This window comes from Zonotrichia albicollis, chromosome 10 (assembly GCF_047830755.1).
Source record: "Zonotrichia albicollis isolate bZonAlb1 chromosome 10, bZonAlb1.hap1, whole genome shotgun sequence".
In the NCBI taxonomy this organism is placed as follows: Eukaryota; Metazoa; Chordata; class Aves; order Passeriformes; family Passerellidae; genus Zonotrichia; species Zonotrichia albicollis.
In genome coordinates this window covers 11642989-11668095 of record NC_133828.1, presented here as the reverse complement: position 1 = coordinate 11668095, position 25107 = coordinate 11642989, and the positions used below count along the sequence as shown (strand labels likewise).

General features: G+C 45.9%; 1 protein-coding gene across 2 annotated transcripts in view; it reads right to left on the bottom strand.

Moving 5' to 3' along the window:
* The window catches only part of ABCA12 (ATP binding cassette subfamily A member 12), an 87605-nt gene extending 63042 nt beyond the window's left edge, over positions 1-24563 (bottom strand). Inside the window, exons 1-5 of one of the 2 annotated variants that reach the window (XM_074548036.1) lie at positions 24522-24563; positions 16408-16501; positions 3843-3990; positions 1521-1609; positions 418-527 (exon numbers count right to left, since the gene is read on the bottom strand). Coding sequence is in view for 1 of the 2 variants with exons in the window: in XM_074548035.1 (XP_074404136.1) it covers positions 418-527; positions 1521-1609; positions 3843-3990; positions 16408-16501; positions 20260-20328 (510 nt within the window). In the remaining variant the exon portion in view is untranslated. Of the gene's footprint in view, positions 1-417; positions 528-1520; positions 1610-3842; positions 3991-16407; positions 16502-20259; positions 22292-24521 lie in introns of those variants that run through there. The other variant, XM_074548035.1, reaches the window with a different exon arrangement.
* Positions 24564-25107: the final 544 nt, after the last annotated feature.

Sequence of the window (25107 nt, the reverse complement as noted above, 5' to 3'; positions counted from 1 at the left end):
ACCTATACAATAAACACACAGTGCCTCTGATGCCACCGCAGGACTAGCATGGGCAGATAAATATTTAAATGTCAAAGCCTCTGACATAATATTTTTAATTTCATAAGAAAGAAAATATACTGCAAATATCTTAACTCCACAAGTTCTGAACAAAGTATCTCAGGATATTTATATATATTTTGTATTTCACGATATTATGTCTCAAGGTTTGCCTGGTTTCTGCCTAGAGGATAAAAAATTCACCACAAAGCTTAAAAATCCACCCACAATCACTGTGTTTCCAAAATCAAGCTCATTCACATAATAAGGGTGATCCTAAAGCAATAAAAGCTGTGTCTTGGTAATTTGAGCTTCTAATTCTTTAAATATGAGAATACACAATGTTCATACTCAGCTATTATGCAAATAGAGACTTACCTTCCCAAAATTGAAGATCTTGTTGAATGTGTGGGTGCTGGAAGTCAAGTTGGATGGTGATGAAACATTCTGAAGGTTTTTCTCTCCATGAGATACCAAATCCCCAAATGCTGCAATAACAGTTTGAAACACTATTTCACTTATGGCTTTTCAAACCTCTTTGCTACATAAAAGCAGGACACAGGACAGCTACCTACAGCTTTGGGTGCATTATCAAACTGTTTCCAAAGATACAGCCAATGGCTACCTGTAAGTACTTTAGGGTTTTTTTCTGATATAATGAAATTCTGCATCACACTGTAAGTTGTTATATGGGGCCATGACCTATCATTTTAAATTTTACTTTTAAATAAAATGTAGAACTGAGTTCCTCCCTGACCATCAGCATGAGTCAATAGTTCCCATAACTGTTCATTGATTTGTTTTTCCCCTCCCCACGCCTCTGCACTTGGTCCCTTTTGCATTCTGCCGTTTTCTGTCTGTGCACCACGGAGGGTGCTGGCAGGAATGCTAATTGGAACAGTGAATGGCTGGAGCAGAACAGGCAAATGCAAATCTGTAATCATTCATTTCATCGTGAGCTCCCTGCAGAAAGGACTATCCATCACGATGGCTTGCAGATTGTACCAGCCATTACCATCAATAAATAATAATTGTAATGATTTTATGGAAACTTTCAGGCTGAAAGTTCCTTCAGGAAAGAGAATCACATCAGAGGAGAACATCACCAACAATAAATATCCACTCTGGCACAGAAGACAACTTATTTGCTGGAGAACTGTGGATAAGAACACATTTGGAAAAAAAAAATCATAAGCTGTTTATGGAGAATTTGTGGGTAGTGAAAGGGCAATATTCCATAAACAGCCAGGTCTCTAATTAATGTCCAATCAATCTGTGATCTTGCATTGCTCCTGTGAAACACAACCATTTAATCCTGGTTTCTTGGCCAAATTCCAAAGTCCTTTCTACAACTACTTGTACTTGTCCCCAAGAATTTACACTAATGTCACGTGCCTCTATGAAACACATAAATCATTTCAGCAGTGCTCTAAGAACTGCAGCTCTGTCCAGAGATCTTCAAAAGAGCAGTGAGAACCTACCCAGTGAAGCACTCCTGCTTTCAGGAACCTCTGCACTCCATGGTGATGGCTGCCTGTCCTTGGCTACACTGGATGAGCTCCTGCGCTTGCTGGGAGGAAAAAGAAAAGAAGAAAAAAGGAAAAAAAAAAGAAGAGACAACTGTAACAACTGCCAGAATTTCATATAATTAACTTGCTGCTTTAACTCAGCATGTATCTGTGGCTGGATTTCATGGCAGGTGTGTTGAAATCTGGGTTATGCAAAAGCCTGGTTCCTTCTGGAGGCCTGGCACGTCCCTTGGGGAAGCAAAAGTACAGAACTCCATGGCTATAAAGTGTGTGGCCTTACCAAGAAATCCTTCCAGACAACAGGACCTTACACATCCTTCCATTACAGGAGAACAGGTTGCTGAGTTTGGTTTTTGGACTTGGTTCCCTTTTATTAAGGGAAATTTCAAGCAACGTTACCATGCACACCTTGGTAAATGCCTCTGAGGAACAGAATCAAAGGGGAGAACCTTGCCCATTTTCCCTGCTGACCTCTGGTTATACATAGTTCTAGGAGAAGTTATAAAACAGCTTAACAAGAGCTTCAGTGAGTTGCACAATGGGAGAGGAGAGAAACAGCCTGGATTAGCTGAATATTACAAAACAACAGATCCAGGTAGTGAAGGGCCATGGCTCAAACACCTTGTGACAAACTCATCAATGAGGATCCTGCACCCCTGAGGCAGAGCTGCACCTATTCATCTGGAGCTTTCCCCTTCCCAAGGAATCTTTTCCTGAGGTTTTAGACTCTGCTGCATCCTGCTAGTTTTGGAGTGGCTACTTAATAGTTGGTGGTTTTCCTTGTAGGACACACCAAGGCTGACACTGACCATGCAAGGGGAGGAATGGCCACATATCTATAATGATAGTTCCCACACATAATCTCAAGCATCAAAAGCAGTCAAGATGCTTGTTAATAACTCATGTTCTTGATATAAAATTTGGCCAAATCCTTTGGTTTTCATTTGGCAGGAAAAACCACTTACTTCCTAAACAGCTTTTCAGAAACCAAAAGCAGAAAGCAAGGAGGATTTGTGGCTATTCAAACCCATGGAAGACCTCCAGCCTTGGCACTAGAAGCTCCCATTTCTTCATTTCAATACCCCAAATGAACCATTGTTTAACATGCCCAGGGAAAAACAATGACACTGAGGAACAGAGCTGTGAATCCAGGCATCCAGTCTCCATGTGGCTTTGCCTTTCCTCCTCTCTTCTGCTGCATGACCTTGAATTTAATTAGGATTCACCTTGTGCAACTTCAGTTGCCCACATCCTTAGTCATCCTTCCCACCCATGGAGAGATTCTGACCTTTGAATTGGCCCGGGAAATGACTCCCTCTGCACTAGGGAGGATCTTTAAGGAGCCACCAACCTCAGGACTGCCTGATGGTGGGCCCATTTTAGCTCTTCAGAATCTCAGCCTCTCACCAGGGGGGATTTGAGACTCTGACTATGGAGCAGCCTCTCACCTAAAAGCAAAGATAAGTAACCAGGGCCATTGTGAGATGCCCAGATTTTTAGCTCTCCATGAAGCAGCCAGGCCTCAGCATGGCATGTTCCCCAGGGGTCTGTCAGAACTGGGCAGCCAAGGTGTAGAAACCACCCTGGTTGGCAAGCCTCAAGGCAAATCCTACTTGACTTCAACTGGAACATCAAGAAGTTGAAATGGTCCCAGTGAACATTTCCATTTCAGCAAATGGACATTCCAACAAAACATGCCCAGCCAGCTCCATGCTGCAAATCTCTGTGCTTTTGTGGGCACAAATTGTTTCTGCATTTTCATGTGTTTCCCAACATGTTTGATGGCTTGCAGAGAGGACACCCATTCTGGAGGATGTGCTCAAAGAGCAGCTGCTCCAGAACTAACATCCAAACTTCCAGCCAAAGTATCCTGAACTGATCCCTCTCAGTGGCAGATCAACATTTTGGGCTGCTCTTGGGGCAAGTCTTATCACTTGATCTAACCCACAGCCATGCAAAACCATGTTCCTTTGCTTTGATCTGGGTGAGCTGAAGAGTTTTTCTCAGGGAGCAAAACTCCCTTCAGTAGAAGATTCAAGCCTGAATCAGTGGACACATACTGAGAGCTGTCCCTAATGTGATTATTTCTGAAGTGTCCAGTTGCAGCTGATGTTCTCTTTTCTAAGTGTCAGACATCTCTTAGAACAGGTAGTTGAGGTATATCTGTTGTGGACAAACTTGTACATACACACAGACATGCAGGGATGCTCCCTCCCCCTCAAAACAGGCTTTGTTTATGCCTCCTAACACCAGGAAATATTCAGATTCCCTTACAGTCTGAGGGGTGAGATGTCATTAAGCCTTGGCAGCAGATCTTCTGGTGTGTATGGCGTGCCCTTACACCTGGCATCGGAATCACACAGCACCGTCTGCAGGAACGGGAAGAAGCCTGCACTGGGAAGGTTTCGGGGTGCAAGGTAACCTGGAGGGAGAAAAAGAGACAAAATGCCATTATGATGATGAGGACATGCACTTTTTGGCCACATGTTTCTGTCAGGATGTGCTATTTTCCCTTCCTAAACAACAGGAGAGATTCTCAGTTCCACTGAGGCTCCTTTCACTGACTCCACTCTGGCAGTATCATCTGCCAAATCCCGCTACAAGCACCTCCTCAACACTGACAAAGCCATCACAGGCTATTTAATCACAGAATGGTTTGGCTTGGAGGAAACCTTGAAGGTAGCCCAGTTCCAACATGCCTGCCATGGGCAGGGACATGTCCCACCAGACCCAGTTGCTCAGGGTCCCAGTTAATGGGAAGAAGAGCCAAGCTATTTGTTCATAGGATATCTGCTGATCCTGAAGCAACTGCATGTTCCCTCCCTTCTCTCCCAAATCCAACAACAGGCAAGAAATGACAAAATCCACCTTGGATTAAGGTATCCTAATTCTGCTTTTAAAAAATAAAGTAAAGCAGGCAAATGGCCAGAGTAACCTGAAGCACCCATGAGAACATATTCTCCAAGACTTGTTGGATTGTTTTCTACACAAAGCCACGATCTTCATTTCCAAGCCAGGAAATAAAATGTATTGCCAAATATTGCACCCACTGCTGCTGTTAAAACAGGGCTTTGTCTCAGCTTTTACCACAGGCAGGGGCAATGGATCCAGGACCAACAAACATCCTTTGCCTTTTGAGCAGAGCTGTCCCAGGAAGGCAGAGGAGCCATCCATCACCACCACCCCCCGTGCATCCTCCCAGCTCAGAGCAGCTCCAGCACCATCTGCCTGGTGACCTGGGATGCTGGCAGGCAGTGCTGAGGGATGGGATGTGTGTCCCTGTGTCCATTTCTCCAGCCCCAGAGGGGACCTGAGCAATGAGACACTCTGGGAGTGTTGGATGTGCCTCTTGCCCCGTGCTGCTCGCTGCCAGCCCGCAGAGTTCACGGCTGCTCTTCCTCTCGCAGACAAACGCTCTCATAAATCTCCAAACTCTTTTGCTGGATCACAGCAACATATTATTTAAAATAATCATTTGGAAAATTACCTGGCAAAGGACATTGCTATTATTTCTGCTATGGAAAGGAGCCAGATTCGCTGAAGGCCTGCGGGCAGGCTTGTGGTAATTGATTACCTTGCTCTTTAGTTTTCAAAGATGACCTGAGACTCTCTCTCAGGCACAGCTTTATCTCTCACCCCTCCAGCAAGGACACAGAACTACATTTGTACAACATTTACTCATTATAGCAGTGGTCAAACCCCAGATGCTCCCAGAGGGCTTGGCAGGGGTAGGTGGATTCCAGGGCTGTTGGTCTCCTTGATGGAGACTGGATTTTCCTGACCTTTCCTCAGCACAACTGGTCACTGCATTTTTGGGTCAGAACACAAGAGCTCGTGGTTTAGCAAGGAGTTCCCATTGCTTTGGCCAAAACAGCAACCAGCTCAGAGGCCCCCGAGACCTGCAGAGGTACAGGCACCCACTTTGATGGTGGTGTACACCTCAGTGGAGAGTTAGGAGTACAAGAGAAAATTAAAGAACATGAAGCCCTCCCTGCTGTGGGGAGCTTCCCCCAGCACTCCCTGCATCCCTCAAGCCACCTCAGGAATTACATCCCTCCCTCTCTCCCTCAGGAGTTACACAGCTGGCTGAACCAGCTCTCAGTAACCTCAGAGCACCAAGGGCAGCAAAGGAGCTCCCTCATCCCTCCAGGCAGAACTTCTGCTGTTGGGGCCACAGGACCAAGCATCCACCCCTCTAAAGGTGTTGCAGGGTAATTAATCTGCTGTCCATGAGGGAAACTTTAGAGCAGGGCACTTTAATCTGGAAGCATCCTTGTGTGAATATCCCTGCTGTGTCTGCAGTGTTTGCCCTTTGGGATCACCAATTACAGCCCTGCCCAGCGTTGTGCACACATGAGCACCTTGCTCTCATCTTCCTTCTCATCTCCCACACCCTCATTGCCATGCAGGGCATTGACTTGCACACCAACCCAAAAATGCACACCACAGACCTCACTGGATCAGTGTCCCTACCAAGATGAAGCTTCAAAGATGTGGGAAGCCATGGGGCCTGGGATGGAAGGCATAGCCACAAGGATGTGTAGGAGCTCCACCCTTCATTCCCCTCCACACCCACGCACATCCACACAGCTCATGTTTCTTAGCAGACCAGGAGCAGCCAAAGCTGTGTAACTCCTCAGGGGAAGGCTGAAAGGGGAACACAAGGTTGGGTCTGGAGAGCACTGGTCTTCTCCAGAGACATGGCAGATGTTTACAGAGGTGATAAAGCAAGAGATCCTGATGCATCCAGATCAGAGGAGGACCCTTCCTTGAGGTACAAGCATAGCAATAACAAATTCTAGAATTATGAACTATGGGAGGAATTTGGAAGGACTTAGAGCACAGGTAGTGTCACTGTGTGAATTTTGAAGGCAAGACAATTTTTTCATGCCCAAGTAGATATGATACAACCCTAACTGGACTCAAAGAATTGGACTCAAAGGTGGCACACTTTGAACTAAGTGGGCAATTAAACAATCAGCTGCTCTATCACAGTGTTCAGCATCAGAACACAGTGATGGTATCATACAAAAGGTTCTTTCTTCTCTTTTGAAACAGCAGCCCCAGATACAAAGAGCCAGGAATTTGTGACCTGAAGTTTGGAAGTGCTGCCACTGGTGGTGGTGGCCCAATGCCTGTGAGGACATTGCTGGCCCATGAGGCTGAGGGCACTCAATGAGGCTCTGCCAGCTCTCAGCAGATGCTGAGCAGTTTGCTGGCAGCTAGATGCAGCCATGGGTCTCCTGATCCATCCCTGAGTCACAAACCAGTGTTACCCCACAATGCTACTGGCACAGGAGCAGTGGCAATGCCAGGGAGACTCTTCTGGAAGAGGCCTGGGCTCTGACAGCACTTAGAGAATTAAGGAAGATTTTTGAGAAAGACCATGACACAGAAAAATCCAAAATGTCTGGACCAGATTCCCATGTGGTGTGAGTTAGACTCAAACTGGTTCTCAGCCCTGCATCCTGCAAAGAAGGATTTACTGATGCCAAGGTGATCCATGAGATTTATACTATCTCCCTGCTCCTTGCTCCTGCCCTCCATCCCCTTGAGGATGAGGAGATGTGACCCCACAGAGCCACAGGGACTGCCCTGCCCACCCAGATGAACTCCCTACCTTGCCCTGAGTTTGCAATACCTCTCTGAAGGGTTCCAGGTTCCACCTCCTCTCCTTTGTTCCTGCCTTTGATGTGCAGGTTCTTTCTCCTCCCTGCTGCTCTTTGGGTCCTTTGTGATTTTTATGCTCTCTGCTCTTTATGATCAGTCCATGAACCTGATGTGATCAGATCACAGTGCTGATTTTTAATTTATTAAATAAGGAGGTGGAAGTGGAAGGTCTGTGGCTGAGCAAAACCAGCTTGCCCAGTCTTAATAAGCATGGAAGTGGATTGTGTCTGCTCTGGGCTGGTGTTACTGCAGAGCCAAATTCCCAGATGAGTTCCCTGCTGGCCCTGTAACCCCTGCCTGGATGGCCAGGGAGGAAGCTGCTCCAGGAGATCTCCACACTGACCTGTCCCTGCCTTGGCTGAGGCTTATCCAGCACACCAGTGACACCAGTGCACAACCTAAGCACCAGCTAGCAAATGTGACAGAAGGAGAGTTGCACCTGCTCTCTGCAAATTTTAAAGGACAGTCTTTCCACGGTGATAGTTTCCCTGAAGGGCAACACCCCCACTAGAAACTTTTGCAGTATTTCTACTGTTGGGAAGTATTTCTACTGTCCCTTTGTTTTCCACAGGCAGCTCCTTCTCCCACTCAAACCTATGGCAATGCCATACCCAAGCCCCAACTTTATGATCTCACATCACACACTAAAGATCCAGAATACATGACAAATTTTTTTCAATCTCCCCACTTCTTTAGCTTTAAACCTCCTAATTTGCTAAAACTCCAACTTCCCTTGAAGGGTTCCACTACCAGTGCCCATGAGTTAAGGGGGAGAGATCACTGCACCCCCTGCTGCCACATGTCTGAGCTGAGAGATCCCCCTCTCACATTTCTGGCCAAATTGACACCTCTACAACCAAAATCCAAGCCCAGATCTGTATCCTGATAGCAAAGCCTGACTCTGGGTCTGCCAGCAGCAGAATCCCAAGTGCAAGGACACTGTGTGTTCAGACAGAGTTTTGATTTCCTGTCCCCACTGAGAGAAGGGCTCAGGAACTGAAGGAAAGAGGCATCCCAAAGGGCAGAGGAGGCCAAGGGCTCAGAGCTGCATGGGCTGGTTCTCCCTGTTCTGTAGTATCTAACCACATCTCCAAGAGCTGGAAAGAAACAAGGCATGCAGAGCAGTAACAACAAACATAAGATACCAATTAATGCATGCATGCCACTGGTAATTCTGGATTTCCCCTACTTGCTCTCATTCAGAATAAAAAAAGAAAATTAATTTCTCCTATTTTTCTCAATGTTGTAAATTCCAGCACACTTCCCTTCAACATGAGCAAAACATTTTGTTTTCTTCAGGTAAAGGTGCTTGGTATAACACCAGTGAGAAATGTCAGGGTGGTTCTAAATGTCATACAAGAGGGATGACAGTGACTATTTCACTGTGGTCTAGAAGATTAATTGAAATTGAGCCAAATGTTTAAACCTAAATGGACCATGTTTCACGTTGCCACATTGATTTTGCTGCTTCCACTGCACTGAGGTTTGTGGTATTTGCATTATAGCTGAGTCCAGCCATTTGCTGATCCAGCCAGGAATTCAGCAGATCAGCACCATGATCACAGCAGCCCCCAGCTGAGTTTTTCTTATTTCTACTCACATCTAGTTTAGGGTTGTATCACCACTACTTGGGCATGAAAAAAATTCAATTGCCTTCAAAATGCATACATTTTGACACTACCTATGCTCTAGTTCCTTCCAGATTCCTCCCATAGTTCATAAAAAATCCATATAAACCTAAACTCTGGTGAAATGGAGGCACTAATGAGCCAATGGTTTCATTAGGAAGTATTTGTGTTTAATTGGAAATGCATTCAATCATTGCCAAATCATACAAGGCAACATCATAACTGGGACTTTTCAGCTAGGGAAAAGGTGGCCAAAAAGTGGTTTGATAAAGGAATGAATAAAGTTAGGAATCAGTGAGTAGAAGGGTGAAAAAATGGTCACTCCTCACAACACAGGGACAGCAAAACACAGTGAGATCAGGACATAACCAGCAAACAGGACTGAAAAAACATTTTTGTAACAAATATCAAAATGTTGCAGAACTTACTGCCAGGGTAAGACATTAATTTCAAAAGAATTAGACAAATTCATAAAAATAGATTTGTCAGCAGCTACTAAAATGATCACATGGACCAAACCCCTTCAGCTTCTGGCTAAAGAAAGCTTAAACCTTTCAGGATTTTTGTAGTGGAGGGAACACTCTGTGCTGTGTTCCTACACACCCCTGAGCAGTGGGGTCTAACCCAGAGCAGCAAAAGACCCCAGACTGTTTATCAGCTGTGATCCATATTTATCTCAAGAGTCACAAAATCTCCCAGTGAGAATATGCCCTGCTCTGGTCACCTCCTCCCAACTTTCTGTGCCAAATATTTGGCTGTGTTTGTGCACACACAACCTCCTGGCTCCCCCTCTAGTCTTTCTCATTGTCACACAGCATCACTTTAAATTTTAATTTCTGCTTTTTTCAACAGCCAAAAAGACAAAAGTGCCTGTTTCATGACATGACAAAAATCCTGTTCCCCTTCAACCACATGCAACTGTCCATTTCCAGCTTTGTTCCCATCTATTTATCAGTAACAATTTAAGCTGCCTATTTTTATTTTTTTTATTGTACAAAGCTTTATGCTAATGCTAGGACTTAGAATCTCGCACCAAAAACGAAACCAAATCATCAAATCTATGGGATGGGATTAATTTTTAAGCAGGACACTTTTTATACACAAATACCCAGTTGGCTTATGCCGTACCTATTAAAACAGAATATTTAATTGCCCTGGCACTTCTATTGCTGTGACATTTCAGTGCAATTTTTTTTTCTAATATCTAATCTGACCCTCCCCTGGCACAATTGAAGGTCATTTCCTCTCATCTTTTCACTTGAGACATGGCAGAACAGACTGATCCCCACCTCATATAGCCTCCTTTTGCATCTCCCGATTTTTGAAATGGAAGCACAGCAAGACCCCAGATAAATCCATCCAAGCCCCCTGGACACCCAGTGTGGCTGGGTGAGATTTAAAGCCTTGCATTTTTTTTTTCATCTTTACAGCCACAGGACCCTTGTTTTCTCATGATGTCCTGCAATCAAAGCAGCAGACAACTCACAGCCACACTCCTCCCTCCCTCTGTGGCCTCCATGGAAGAAACATTTCATTTTGTTGCCCAATTCTTCCCCCAAGCACTTCAGGCTCTGCAGTAACACCAGCCCAGAGCAGACACAATCCACTTCCATGCTTATTAAGACTGGGCAAGCTGGTTTTGCTCAGCCACAGACCTTCCACTTCCTGTGGACTGTTTCTCCTCTCCTGTTTCTGTGACCATCTCGAACATGCACCAGACTGGCACCCGGGAACACCGAAGGTTCGGCTGCAGCAGCTGCCCCAGCGCCGGAGGGACTGAGAACAGAGCAACCACCCCCGACAGAGACTTTCTGATTTTGTCATCTTTCTCAAAGCGGTGTCATCTGGTATTGATCATTTTGTGTGCTGGGGGGTGCTTTGTCTGTCAAATAAACAGGTTCTTTCCACCTCTCTCCGATGAGTTTTTTCCCGAACCGGTTGTGGGGAGGGGCCGTGTGGGTTTTGCTTTCTGGAGGGGCCCTCCTTTGCAGATTCTTTAACAAATTTGCCCTAAACCATTACAACCTCCTTATTTAATACATTAAAAATCAGCACTGCAATCTGATCACATCGGGTTCATGGACTGATCATAAAGAGCAGAGAGCATAAAAATCACAAAGGAGCCAAAGACCAGCAGGTGTAGAGGGAGGAGAAAGAGCCTCCACACCAAGGACAGGAACAAAGGAGAGGAGGTGGAACCTGGAACCCTTCAGAGAGGTATTGCAAACTCAGGGCAAGGTGGGGAAATGACAGAGATGAGGGCAGAGATGAGGAGGCCCACAGTGCTAGGAAGGGATGCTCCACTGCCTGAAGCACAAACACACCAGGAGAAAGCAGTACCTGCACACAAGCCCTTTTCCTAGAGGGCTCTTTGAAAGCAATATTTAATGCAGACAAGGCTAACCTGGTCTTGTAACACAGCTAAGATGACCTTGTCTCTATGAGTCCTACCCAAACAGGACCTAAGATGAGAGTCAGGACATTTCCCAGCAAGAAACTGGAACCTAAAAACTTAAATCCATATCTAGACTTTTGCAAAAACACCTGCACAGAAACTGTGTTTAACCAACCAACATCTTTTAATGCTGAGTGTCTCCAGAGCCCAGGTTTAGATTCTTTAAGCAAAAGTGACCTCCTTTCCAGAAACACAGCACCAACAACTGCTAATTCCAGTCTAAGTCAAGCTGCTCAGCACTTCTGGAAAAATACCTGTGCCCTTTTAGATCCCAGAGCCTGGACTGAGACGTTTCAGGAAGTCAATTAGAATTAAATGATCACCCCAAGGCCCTGCTCAATGAGGAAGGAAAAATCACAGTGGGAAGTCAGGAGTTCCCAGCTCCAACCCTGAACATCCTTCAGTCACACCCCAGAAGGCAGAAGAGTCTGTGGGAAGAAAGGGAAGTGTGGAGATTTATGACAAGAAGTTGATCTCCAAGCCAAGGGAAGACAAGGAACTGTGTGGCTGGGCACTGCTTCTACATGCAAGGAGATCAGTGGATGTGTCTATTCCAGCAAATGTGGGGTTAATTAATATAATCCATACCCCCTTCAACTCTGGTTTAATGAAACAGAGGGTTACATGGCAGTCTGCTCCCTAGCACAACAGAATGAAACAGAACATTCACACCAAAGCCAGAGACTTGCTGAGGTATTTCCCTCATCACTGCAGACTCCATCAGATACAAAAATCTGATGTGCAGAAAAGGGGAGGAAAGACTGACAGAAAAGAAGGGGAGGAAAATGAAGCAGTGTAAAGGAACACAAGGATGGGGCTGCTCCACCACAGGCAAGTGGTGAAGGAGAGCCTGCAGTCTGCTGTGTGCAGAACAGGCTGAGCCCCGGGGGTGGATTATGACTTGCATAAATATCCATGACTTATCCAAATGAATGGAGTGGCCTGTGCAGCTGAGCCATCATCCCAGCTCCCTGTAATTAGCATGGGAACCTATTAATTTTTCCACATTACTGGGAAAAGAGATGAATACAGGTGCCTCCAACTAAGAGGCAAATTCCTGTAAAGTACAGCATATTTTCTGAGTTTTCTCACCTCCAGGTGAGATACCTTCTAAGGTGTCAGAGTTCTGATTTTTCCTGCCAGTTTTGGACCCGTTCAAAGGTCCAATGGGAATGGGAATGGGATGCAGCTCAGAGGTAGAGCCTATCCTGGGCCTTCCTTCTTCCAGGAGCACTGAAGCCAAGACTGAGAGCAGAGTCTGTTCCTACACAGCTCTGGCTCTAAGCTAGACTCAAACAGTTGTGCTGCTACTGACCAGCAGACTACTGATGAATTCTGATGATATTCCCCCAGAATACTGGCTGCTAAGAGCAGCCTCATGGAGGACTCTGCTGCTGAGCCTCTGACAAACATCTCTGAGTGAATGCAATGCATCCTTGCAGGCATCTCCACAACACTGGGGAAATCTTGGGGGGAAATTCTGGGCAGAGGTAAAGGGTAGAAAGTGCTTCACTGGGAAAAGCTCTGCCAAGGAATTCCCTGACAGAATTTGGTGGGTTTAAGAGCAGACCGGAGAGCACAGCTGCTTTTCATGAAAAGGACTGTCTGTGAATGAGGCATGGGTTTGACAGCACCACAGGAGCAGACCCGGGGTCTAACAGGGTCTGAGGTTTGTCCCACATCCTCCCCACAGCTCAGGGTTCTGTAACCACACCCAGGAGAGCTCCTACCGGGAATTCTGACGAGATTCACTCACAGCAGGGAGAGGAGGCCAGCAGGAAAGGAAGGAATCGGGGGGGAAGGGTGTGACAGGGCGTGACAGCTCGTTAAAGCAAGCAGCGTAATTGGGCTCCTCTGCAGACTGAGTGGGCTGAGCCCTGAGGGGCCGATTGTATCTCGCACACAATTCCCATACCTTGCTAAAACCTGGAGGATGCAAAGCGATGGATTTGTGTCCCTGCTCTAGAAAACAGGTGACACAGGCACAAAAGGCTGGGAGATACCATCAAACCCGGTGGCTTTCACCTGCAGGCTTCCAGCCCAGAGTTTCCTATTCCACACATACACATCCCAATGTGTCCTAGCAAAGACAAAGGCTGGAATAAAAGGATCAGAAGTCACAACTGCAATGTGAATAGTAAGTTGGATGGGGATTTTGTTTGTAAGACTCTGGGATCATCACAGAAACTGGGTAGGCAGACAGTGAAATCTCTTTTTCATTTCTCCTGACAACAATCTCTGCTGACCTGGAAACACATCATCAAACAGAATCCCTAAATAAAGAAGAGAGATAGGGTTTTTTACCTCCTAGATACAAGATTCTTTAGTTGTGAAGAAAATTATTTATCAGACCTCAGCTCCTTGCTTCCCTCAGTTCTTAGTTCTCCTCTGAGCAGCTCTGGAGTGGTGACATTTATTTGGCATGTCATTTCCCTCTGAAGCTCAGCCTGGCACAAGCTCCCTTTGCATTAAGTGCTACACAATATAATTCAGCACAAGCAACTTGCTCCTGCAGGAAACCCTTGCCATTTGTTCACCCTTGACTGATATTTGCCAGGTAATTTCTCTACACCATCCTCCATCTATTCAATGTGTATTAGCTGCCCTTCAGAAGAAATTACTGTCTTCAATTTGAGCTGCTTTAATTGAAAAAAAATTAATAGATTTCATGATATTTCTGTGGCCCTGAATACAAAAGATAAGGTTACAGAGTGGGATTTTCTGTGGGGTTATCTCTAAGGCTCCAAAGCTCAGCATCTGAGTAGCTTATTCCATCTCTGTGCCATTGATTCTGTGCTTCCTGACTTTTGTCTACCTGCAATAATCTCTTGACAGCAGAACTGGAAACAATTTCTTGTCACTACTTAACAATTCTGTCTTAAGGCAGGCACTGGAACTCAGCATAAGGTGAATTTTATGAATAAAATGAATAAAATCCCCTCCTGTAATAGTTTTCCTAGATGTGTCCACCCCCGCCTGCTTTTCTATCAAAAAGCAAAGTTCCCAAGTGATTTATCTTTTGCTTTTCAAGCAAAAAGTTTGATACATTTTTTCCAGTTGTCAAAAAAAAAAAAAAAGAATAATTGTCAAGCAACTGTTCCTATTTAAGTATAAGAGCAGCAGAAACTGGCTGTGTGATGCTCTGGTTAGCATCCTTGTTATTCCCTCAGGATTCTTAGATGGTCTCTGAACATCTGGATCACAAGAACACACCAAAACCATTATTTTCCAGCAAAAAACCTCTCTTGCAATTGAGAGTTCCTATCATCTACTTCTGAGAGAGACAGACGCCCACTCACACACTTACTGAGACTTATACAGAAATAAAATTAATTGGCACAAGGAAAGGGAACTCATCCAAAGACACTGCCCAACTTTCCCCTTTCCTGCAAAGCACAACTGCTGGTGCTACTTACAGTTCATGATATTATTGCTGTTAATTCATTAAGGCAGAGATGTGATCATCCAGAGTAAAAATGCTGCAAATAAATACAGGTTCAAGCTAATAACCATGTCAAATAAAAGAATAAATATTTCCCCATCCAGATTGCTCCCTTGACATCCAACTTATCTGATTTATTGGGGACAGGAAGTACAACTGGTGGGGCAGTGTGGGAGGTCTGCCATTTCCACACTTGGCAAAATCCAGGGTTTTCACAAAGCACAACGTGTCCTGTCTTGCCTGCTCCAACTTGTTCCAGGGAATTTGGGAGAACTTGGAATATATAACAGGCCTAAAGAGGTCTTTTGCTGACAGCAGATGGGCTTGGGGTTCAAAATTTATCCCAACATTTCAAGAATGTCCTTTCCCATTAAAGAATACTTTGAGGAAGAAGTTGCCTGCATCCCTGCCTGTGGAAGGAGGCGCACAATGCTTCAGTGGGATTAGGCTGTAACAAGGACTCTCTGCTACAAGGACAATCCTAATTGCATGTCTGATACTTGTCGCACTGTGCTCCTGTCTCACACCTCACACAGGAAGAGGAGTTTCTGACCAGAGAATCACACCAGGGTGAACATCCCAGTGTTCAGAGGCAGATCCCTCCCAGCCACATCTCACACAGGGGACAGCTACAAACACTGGGAGACAAATGCTTGTGTCCCCTGCTGCCAGGCACTGGCTGCTCTCCTCCTGCCCCAAATACAAACCCCCACCCCTGCCCATGCCAGGGCTTTGCTCCTGCAGCCCCATGTGGGTCACCCATGGTGGTGTCTCTGCCATCAACCAGGTGCTGAAAATCTTTAAGGCTCCTTCTAAGCCAAACCATTCTGTGGCTTTATCATTTGATTCAACTCAAAACTAACACTGTGAAAGATAAAAAAAACTCCCAACTGGATGAACTCCTTTCTCCATAACTTCATGAACAATTGTGCCCAGGGCTGGGCCATGCCTCTGATGGTGGTAAGGACTCACTGCTCAGCAGAAATGCTTTAGAGCAGACCCAAGAGCATCCCTGCTCTGAAATGGACACTTCTTGATCCAAGGAGAGAGGCTTGCAAGCAGAACCAGCTTGTGCAAACCCATTTGACCCCCAACAACTCCTGAGCCACCCTAGGAGCTGCTGTCTTTATTACAAGGGCTCACATGCACCATCAGGTCCCAGGAGCCAAGCAAGCTATCACTCCTCAGCTGAGCCTTAGCAGTGAGATACTTTAATGTGCACATTTTGCCTGTGGCATACACAAGGTAAAACCTTTCATGTTTGCCACCTCACCTGCATAATCACACTTGCAGCCTCTGCCCTCACTCATTTTACTGAGTAAGCTCTCCCCCCAGCTGCCCTCTTCTCCCTCAGTTTATCCTGGAAATTTATATTGCAGTATCCAAATAAATCTTGATGAGACAGTTCTTTAAGGTTGTTTTCTAATTATAAAGCTAATTTGGAAAAAAAAAAAACAACCATGAGCAAAAACAACCTCAGAGGAGCACACACATTTTATTTACAGCATGATGCATCCCAGGAAATCTCCACTGGAAACTACACAGAGCCGAATTTGTAAAAGTAACAAAACACATCAAATGAACACATCAGTCACTGAAATGAGAGCTAAACCCCACAGACATAAAAACAAACCAGTTACTTACAGTTTTGCTGTGGCTCTGGAGGGAATTTGAGACGGATAATGGCCAAGATTATGAAAACAACCACAGGCCAGGAAATTAAAACAAACGACCATACCTATAAAAGAGCAATGAAAATAAATCGGTTACATTTGTGGCATTGATGTCACCCAGAGCCTGTCTGGAATGTACAAGCAGGGCCCTAAGTGAGTTATGAGGTGCATTGTAAATCACACCTGTCCTGGCATGCATACAATTAAAATCCAAGCATTATCTATTCAGGAAGAAAAACTAGCAGAGATTTTAAGAGCAAATAACAAGGCTGAGAGCAGCACAAGGTTTCAGTTTGGCTGGTAATTATGGGGGACTGTGTTTACCCAGCTTTGAGACTCTGCTATGTCACAGTAAAGGCATGCTGGGAAGCACCAACAGAAGATAAAGCAGCTGCAGTGTCAAAGCTTGGTTTCACTTTCAGTGAAATGATGGATAAATAGGACTTCGATTGACCTACACCCCAAAAGAAAAGTGTTTGACAAGCCTACAGCAGTTTTCCCAAAAAAATGTAGCTGTTTTTCACAAGCAGTGGATCCTCATGGTAGAGCAGGAAGGAAGGATTTGCGCAGTGGTCATTCACAAGATGTGGAGCTCAAGCACGGCAGAGGAAGGGGTTTATGGAGTTGTGCAACCTGCCTACAGAACACACATCTTCAAGAACAAATCCCTTATAAGAACTTCTGACCCCAGCAGCCCAAATCCCTGGCACCTTTCCATCTCCAGACTGTAGCAGCCCATACACATGAGCTGAGATGATTCCCAAAATGGTTTTGGTTAAAGGAACCTTAAAGCTGATACAGTCCCACTCTGCCATGGGCAGGGACACCTTCCACTATCCCAGGGTGCCCCAAACCCATCCAACCTGGCACTGGGCACTGCCAGGGATCCAGGGGCAGCCACAGCTTCTCTGTGCCAGGGCCTCCCCACCCTCACAGGGAAGACTTTCTTCCATATATCTAACTTAAAGTGGAAGAGAAATAATGTAATATTGCCCTAATGTACATGAACATGTATAGCACTCTTGCCTCTGACATCAGGGTTGCCCCTTTCAATGGACAAGAATTAAGAAAGCACTACAATTAATCATTAAATATAGTAAACCAATCTAGGGAGGATGTCCAAAATCTAAAATACAAGCCTAGGAGTTTTGTGAGCTAGGAAATTGTAATTATTCAAATAATCCCTTGCTTTTGCACTAGGGGAGAGCTGGCTCCCATGCTTACTATATTAAGAGTTTCCCTTTTATCAGTAGTTACACTGAAACTCCTCTGTGCTACAAAATTGCTGTTCTATCTTCATGCCCATTTTTGCAACTGCAAAGATGTCTTTCTTCAAAATAATCCCATTTTTCATCGTTGTGTTGCTACTTTTTTTTTAAGATCAGTACATCTTACCCAAAGCTGTTTTTCCAAAGTAATTCCAAGCCCATAACTGTGTTTTCATTTCCTGTAACACTCACTGGAACATAAAGCCAAACAGACAGACAGACAAATCCTGGAGAACAATTCAGCTCAAAGATGGTTGTTCTACAGCAACTCCATCCCTATGGTCCCTGATGGGGTGACTCAGGCTTGAAAGTAGCAGCAAATTCATGCCCCAAAATAGGTAAGTGACAGACATCAAACCACAAGGCACCTCCCCACACACCCCTTTAGAAGTGCTCCTATAATTTTAGCATTCAGCCACATTTTAGCTCAGACAGACAATGCCCTTCCTGCTTTTGATGTATACACTGCCAAACTGTAACAAGATCCATCACTGGCACTGACATATTTTAGTAATTTTTTTATATCAGATGCTTTCCCTATAATCAGTCCCCAAACATGCAGTTGAGCTGTGATTAATTCTCATGCAAATGGTATTATTAATGTGTCCTCCTTGTTTAGCACCACACAGGCTAAAGTAAAATTATGGGGTAACAGCACAGAAACTGATATTAGTCAGAAGCTGCCTAAAGGGAGGGCTGGACATCTGTCACATTCCTGGGACAATAAATGAATACTGATTGCTCCTACTCAGGAAAATCATTGTCCCTCCCCATTTTGAGCTTACACTCCCCACTTTCCAGACATGTCTTCTCTCAGTATCTCTGTCCTGTGACTTAATTGGATTTAATAGTAGCTGGGCACATCAGTTGCAACACCACAGCATTCCCACTGTCCCAGGCATTTCTAATAAACAAAAACAAGACAACCACCCTGGCCAAACTGCAGGTGGAACAGGTTGACTCCAATGGAACCACAACCAGCCTCAATCTGGCTTTTGGGACATTAACAACTGTGATGTAGATTGCATAATTTCTTAGTTGCTGGATTATTTCACTGCTAAAAGTTGATTTAATCTCTCAGAGCTTACTTAGGATCTGTGGTTGAGTGCACATTTTCTCTCCCCTTCCTGCCTCTGTTGAAATAATGAAGTGCAAGACACAAGAGGCACCAATATCTCCAGCTCCCTTTGGCACTCAGGCCCAACTTTGCTCCCTAAAAGATCTGAGTTTACCTCCTCACACCCTCCTCAGCCTGAGCAAGCTCCCTAATTTGGAGCAAGAGAGGGAAATTAAGGAGGGTTGCAAGGCACGCCTGCCATAAAACAGTCAGCAGTGGCCAGATTTTATTTTAATTGACATTTCAGTTCTACAGAGTTGATATTTCAACTCCCCAGGAAACCAGAATTGCAGCAAGCCAGACTATGGTCAGAAGCACAGGTAGGGTTTAGGTGGCATTTACTCTAAAAGAGACCCAAGCCTTCTGCTTTTAACGAGGCTGTTACAATTTCTCTCGAGAAATTAGAGATAATTTATGGGGATTCTTCTGCATCTCAGGAAAAGTGTATTGTGCAGCAGTGAAGAAGGCTCTGAGGCACACAGCATTGCCACAGGAGTCAGAGGCACCCAGCACCTCTCTGAATCAGGCTCCACAACCAGGAGATAGGGCAGGGTGAGCTGGAACAGACCTTGCACACAGTCATACAAGGCCTTTCACTTCGCCCTCACATCACACCCTCCATGGACATTTCTCTTTGGCCAGCACTTCCTGTGCCTGCCAAGGTTTCCATTCCACCAGGGCAAGTTCAAACCCCACCACGCTTGGGTTTCTGGAGCACAGGTTATAGTGCAGCTCCCTGAACTGCCCAGGCTTCTGCTGAAAATACCACACACCAAAACTGGACTGGGACAACACTACCCTGCCTGGTCATGCAATGCCTCCCACAGGAATGTTTGCTCCCTGATGCTGCTGCAGCTCAGATCCCCCTCTGGACATTGCTGGCAATGGTTTATCTTTCAGACACAAAGATTATTGGGCTGTTTGATTTGCAGCACACTGGACTGCACTAGAAACCTGTCCTACCTGCATCCCTCTTGGATAACAAAAGTATCATCTGAGCTACTTTTTTGTTATCCATCCTTTACAAATGGCTCTGTGGAAGGGCAGCCCCATCACCCCCAGATCCCAGGGGCTCCTCAGAGGCTGTGCAGCAGGCACAGGGTCACTCACATGGCAACAGGTACAGAACCACAGCCCTAACTCAGGTCAGCCCACGAGTCTGTACGTGGTTTTGTTTGCACAGACATTGTCCTGAAGGAACAAGAGAGGCATCCATGGTACTCAGTCTGGACTCCTGACTTCACATAAGATCCAGCTTCACTTCCTGACTTCACACAAGACCCATCTTCACTTCTGTGCCATTCCCTTCCTTCCTTCTGCTTCTACCACCGCTCTCCCATTCTACCAGCCCAAGCTCCCTCTCTGCAGTGCCCCCCTGCTCCTCAGCTCCTGGTGTTTGCAGGCTCTCCCTCCTGCACTCTTCTGTTCCCACACTCACCAGCTGCCTCTTGACACTGAGCCAGTTCTTCCAGAGCAGGATCCTGAGGTGCTGGGAGAGCGCAGCCATGCTTGGCTCACCCGACCGAGAGCGAGGGGGCTGGGGGTTCCTCCTCCCCACGCTTAGGAGGCAAAAGTGGAGGCTCTAACCCAAAAGGGCACCCAGTGTCCAAAATCCAGGCCTCTGCCTCTTCCCCACAGCATAGCTCTGAAGCAGCTACTCCATCCACTTGTGGCTGCTGTATTCCCAGGAACTGTGGCTCTTGTCCTCACAGCAATAGCTCCTAGCAAATTCAACAGGTTCTTCCTCTCCGGGCGGGCGGGCAGATGCAGCAGCCTGCCTCCACTTGTGTTAATTACAATATCCAGCCTCTCCTGGATGCTCCCTGTCCAAGCCCTCCCAGATAAAATGGATAGCATTCCAAAAAGATGCTTCTGCTTAAACAAAAGGTGATGCATGCCTCCTCCTCCTCCTCCCCATGATGAAACTCCCTGTCTGCCCACACACCGCTTCTGCTGGAGAGGTGTCATCAGCAGCAGCAGAGTTAGGCCACTTGCCAGGCCAGTCTGACTTCCCTGAGTTCACAGGGAATGCCTGGGGAGAAAGCATCCCCAGCCACAGCCTGCATCTCAGGGACTGATCCAACTGCTTGGCTTCCTGCATCCTCCCTTTCCTCCAGGAAACCGAGTGCTGGGGCTCTCACTGGCTGGTTTCCATGAAACACACCAAGTCCCCTGAGAATGGGTCAGATTTTACAAGATTTCAGAGCATTAGTGTGGCTTAAATACTCATTATTCAACTAATCATTGAATTTCCCAAGCTAGTGGTACCTAAAAAGAACAGCCAAAGATGAGAGGAAAGAGAAGAGACAGGTACAGTGGAAAGCAATGACAGCACAGGGAACTGCTCATTGCACAACAGGAGCAGCATAAATCTGAAATGTGGATTTGTCTGATGGGCTCTGCTCAGCTGGAAGAGCTCTGGTCCCCCTTGGGTGTCTGCTAACACTGGGACCATCCTTGAAGCACTTGGCAAACAATGTTCTCAGCATATCCACAAAATCACATATCCACATCTCACTGTTCTCTGCATATTCCACAAGACATCCAAAAACATTCCTGTGCATGGCATTTCTTTCAGCCACAAACTAACTTCAGGCCTCAAAAATGAAAACCATCTTGAGGGAGTCCTTGCCAAACTCCACCTAGGGACCAGAGTGGAGGTGGCAGCAGAGGAGTTTTGATCCAAGGACTGCTGAAAGCACTGAGAGGGAGAATGTGGTACTTGGTGAAGGGAAACATCTTCTCTGGATTGGTGAGGAAGCACTGCAAAGGTGGAATGGCAACAGACCCAGAACAGTCCCTGCCCCACATACCTCCAGCCTAAATAGACTGGACATTCCAGCAATGGGAGTGAAGCTGGAGCTAAAATTAACCTAAAAGGCTTCCCTGATATGGTTTTAATAGCAATGGGAAGAAACCTAAATGTCTAACCTTCCAGCTCTACATTCCCTTTTGATTTCTCTACCAAATATCCTTAGGAGGGAGAGGGATCCCATTAGGGTCTGGGAGTTTGAGAACAAGCACTGCTCCTTGGGACACTCTTTTAGTTCAGCTCCACATAGGAAGCACAGCTGGATTCACTGCATTTGGTCCAAACAGGATTTGCAAACTTCATTCACTTCCTCTCTGGGGCTGAAAAAAGAAATCCAAATATAGATAATTCTGCTCTGAGGGGGTAAGAGAGAAGAAATTTATAATTTCACCATTCACTGCCTTGCCAAGGTCTTCTAAGGCAAGTGTCTGATTGCTTCTTTTTGGTATTCAGTCAAACAACTGTTTCAAAAGAGCACTATGATTTGGATAATAATTTTCCCAAGCAAATGCACATCCTTACTTCCTTTGTGAACTGAGTCAACAAATATTCCCCTTGGGAAGTACCCAAAGGATCATTTGTTCAAGATCATCACTGTAAAATCAGAATAACTCAATGTCAGTTGGCTCTCAGAGCACCTGGATTCATCTCCCCAAACACCACAGCATTCCCATTCCAGAAGACAGGATGAGGACTTTATTAAACCATTATAATCTTCTGCTTTTTAATTCCTGTACTTAATTCCTGCAGATGGCACAAGAGGCTGGGGACAAAGTGACCAGAGCAGGAACATGTCCCAGTGTGCCAATGTGCAAATAGCCAGAGGGGGAAAGGAGGGAAAGGCCAAATTCTTCCCTCTCCTAATACATCCTCAGCTGGTTTATTCCTCTGGTTGAACAACCAGGGCTCTTCTGGGCTGAAGGGCAAACCCACTGAGGGGTGCTTCAGATCACTGAGAAGAAAAGCAGCATCTGTTTCTGTGCCCACAGAGCTGAGAAAGCTCTCAGGGGAGCTCTGAAATCTGATTTTTATCCAATGCAAATGATTAGAGCCATGATTCATCCCCTGTACTGCAGCTCTCATCACTCTGCAGGGGCTGCAGCCTCCAGGGCAGGAAGAATCACCCCACAAAGGCAGAACTCACCAGCAGACCTTTCCCTGGGATGCTTTTTCAAATAGAGGAGTTTTTATTTCAGCAGCATTTGTGCTTCCCAAGAGTGCCCAGTTACCTCTATGAGAAATGAAAAGTGAGGCAAGTGATGCAAGACAGAATAAAGCCCATGAGGGAATGATCTGCCAGATGCTGGAAACATTCTTGCATCATGAGGAAACATGTCCTTACCTATCCAACGTGCCAGGGCTGGCTGCTGAGAGTGCCACAAGCAGCAGCAAGGCAGGGATCCATCAACAGAGCCAAGTGCTGTGGAGGAGCTGCTGCACAGGGTCACTCAGGGGCTGCTGGGGCTCTCTCCAGCCCTAACACAGTGGGGGAATGAGAAAAATGGCCACATTTATAGCTCAAATTTCACTGGTTTCTTGGCCAAAATGACAGCTCCACACAGCAGCAGCACAAAAGGCAGCAGTCTGCTCATGAACACTCCTGCCTTGGCTGTGAAATACAAGGGGATCAAACCTGATAGTGCAGGCTTGATCTCCTTTAATTTACCCCCCTGAAGTCAGTGCCAGTCTCTCTCTCTGGGATGTGGTTCTGAGGTGAACACAGTGGTGGCTGCATAGATGCTTGGATTTTGAGGTCTTTTCCAACCTCACCAATTCTATGATTCTAATATCACATGCCCTTGCAGCACACCAAGGAAGGTAACATTTAAAAGTCTATAACCAATTTAAAGGCCTGACTCCCTCACAGGTGGAGCAGCAGCTGCCTGAGGATTTGCCAGGATTAGGCAACACAGTGCACAGCACTGGATGATGCTGCAGTGGTGTAAGACAAACCGAAACACCACTTGAGAAAAGGTTTAAAAAGGCTTTGGTTGAGCAGCCCAGGAGAGGCTGCACACACTTCCTGGGAATTGCTCCTAGTTCCTTCCAATGGCATGGCAGGAGCCTGGAAATGCAAATTCCAACACATTTCCTGGGTGCCCAAATTCAGGCACAAGACATGGTTTTGAGAGAGATGCTCACCCAGCATTTTTAAAAAACATTCAGAACAGTCCAAAAACTAAAATGGGTAGCACTATTTATAGTCCTCATGAAACTGCAGGTGATATGGCACCACTACAGTACCACTCTGGCACCAAACACATTTCCACTATTTATTGGTGATTTCTTCCCCCCTATTAAAATGTATTTGCAAAGCAGCCCCTCCTGGAAGCACTTTTCCCTCAAATGGTTTGTCACTGTCATCAATACAAGGATTATCTCACACAGGGCCTGCTCCAAAGAGGTCAAGGAGAACTGAGCAGCTGATTTTTGGCTCACAGTTCTTGGATATTAACTCCTTGTTCCTGCAAGGCAGCCTTGTTTGCAGGAACAAGCCCCCAGACCAAGCAGAGCTTGGAGATACTCTGATAGCAGAGCAGATAAGCACAAAAATAAATTTTATTTTAGCCTAAGTCCAAGCTTCCTGCAAATGAATTAGAGGCATGACAAGCTGAAACATTTGGGAGAGGATTTGCAGAAGTTGGGGTTTTTCCTCTTATGTCAACAATGCTCTGCTGGAGCAGATTTAGGAAAAGGCAAGGAAATGCAACTTTTGGGTTTAAAGCCATGGTGCCCTGTTCCCAGCCAGTCTTTCACCCTACTCCTTTGCTCCCAAGGTCACCTTCAGCCACATGTGATCCTAGCAAACCTACAGGTGCATGAATCATTTCCCACCACACCCAGCACTGAGGGCTGGATTTGTGAGGCTCCCACACACACACTCTTACCTTACCACAGGGCTGCTTGCAGGCTCCACACTGCCCCTTTTCCAGTGGTCACAGACTCCTGTGATCCCATCAACATGCAGCCCTGGATCAGGATCAGAAGTTACTCTGCAAAGACTTGTGGGCACAAAATGAGCAGTGAAAGGCAGCAGCTGCTGGGAGCTCCTGGCAGGCACCAAGAACCCCAGCTTAGTCTCTCCCTGGTACAGCAATAGAGCCACCCCCACTCTGTTCCTGCTCAGCAATGCACAGATCTTCAGAGTATGCAATGAAGCCACTAACTTGGGGTTTTAATGAATAAGGCCCCACCCATAACTGTGTGAGCACAACAAAGCCTTATTTTTGGGGGCCCCACTCCCAGTCTACACAAACCTGCTGAATCCCAAGGCTGGAGTAAGTGGGTGATATGGGAGTTTCATTAGGATGTCCTTGAACCCTTCCTTCAGATCTTTACCAATGTTAAACCCAGATGTGATGCCAGTGCCCAAATCCTGACATTTCTCATTTATCATTCTTGGTGCTTTCAGCTGGTTTCCAATCTGCCAGCAATGCTCCTGTCCCACCACGTGGGCCTGGACAGCTGACAGAT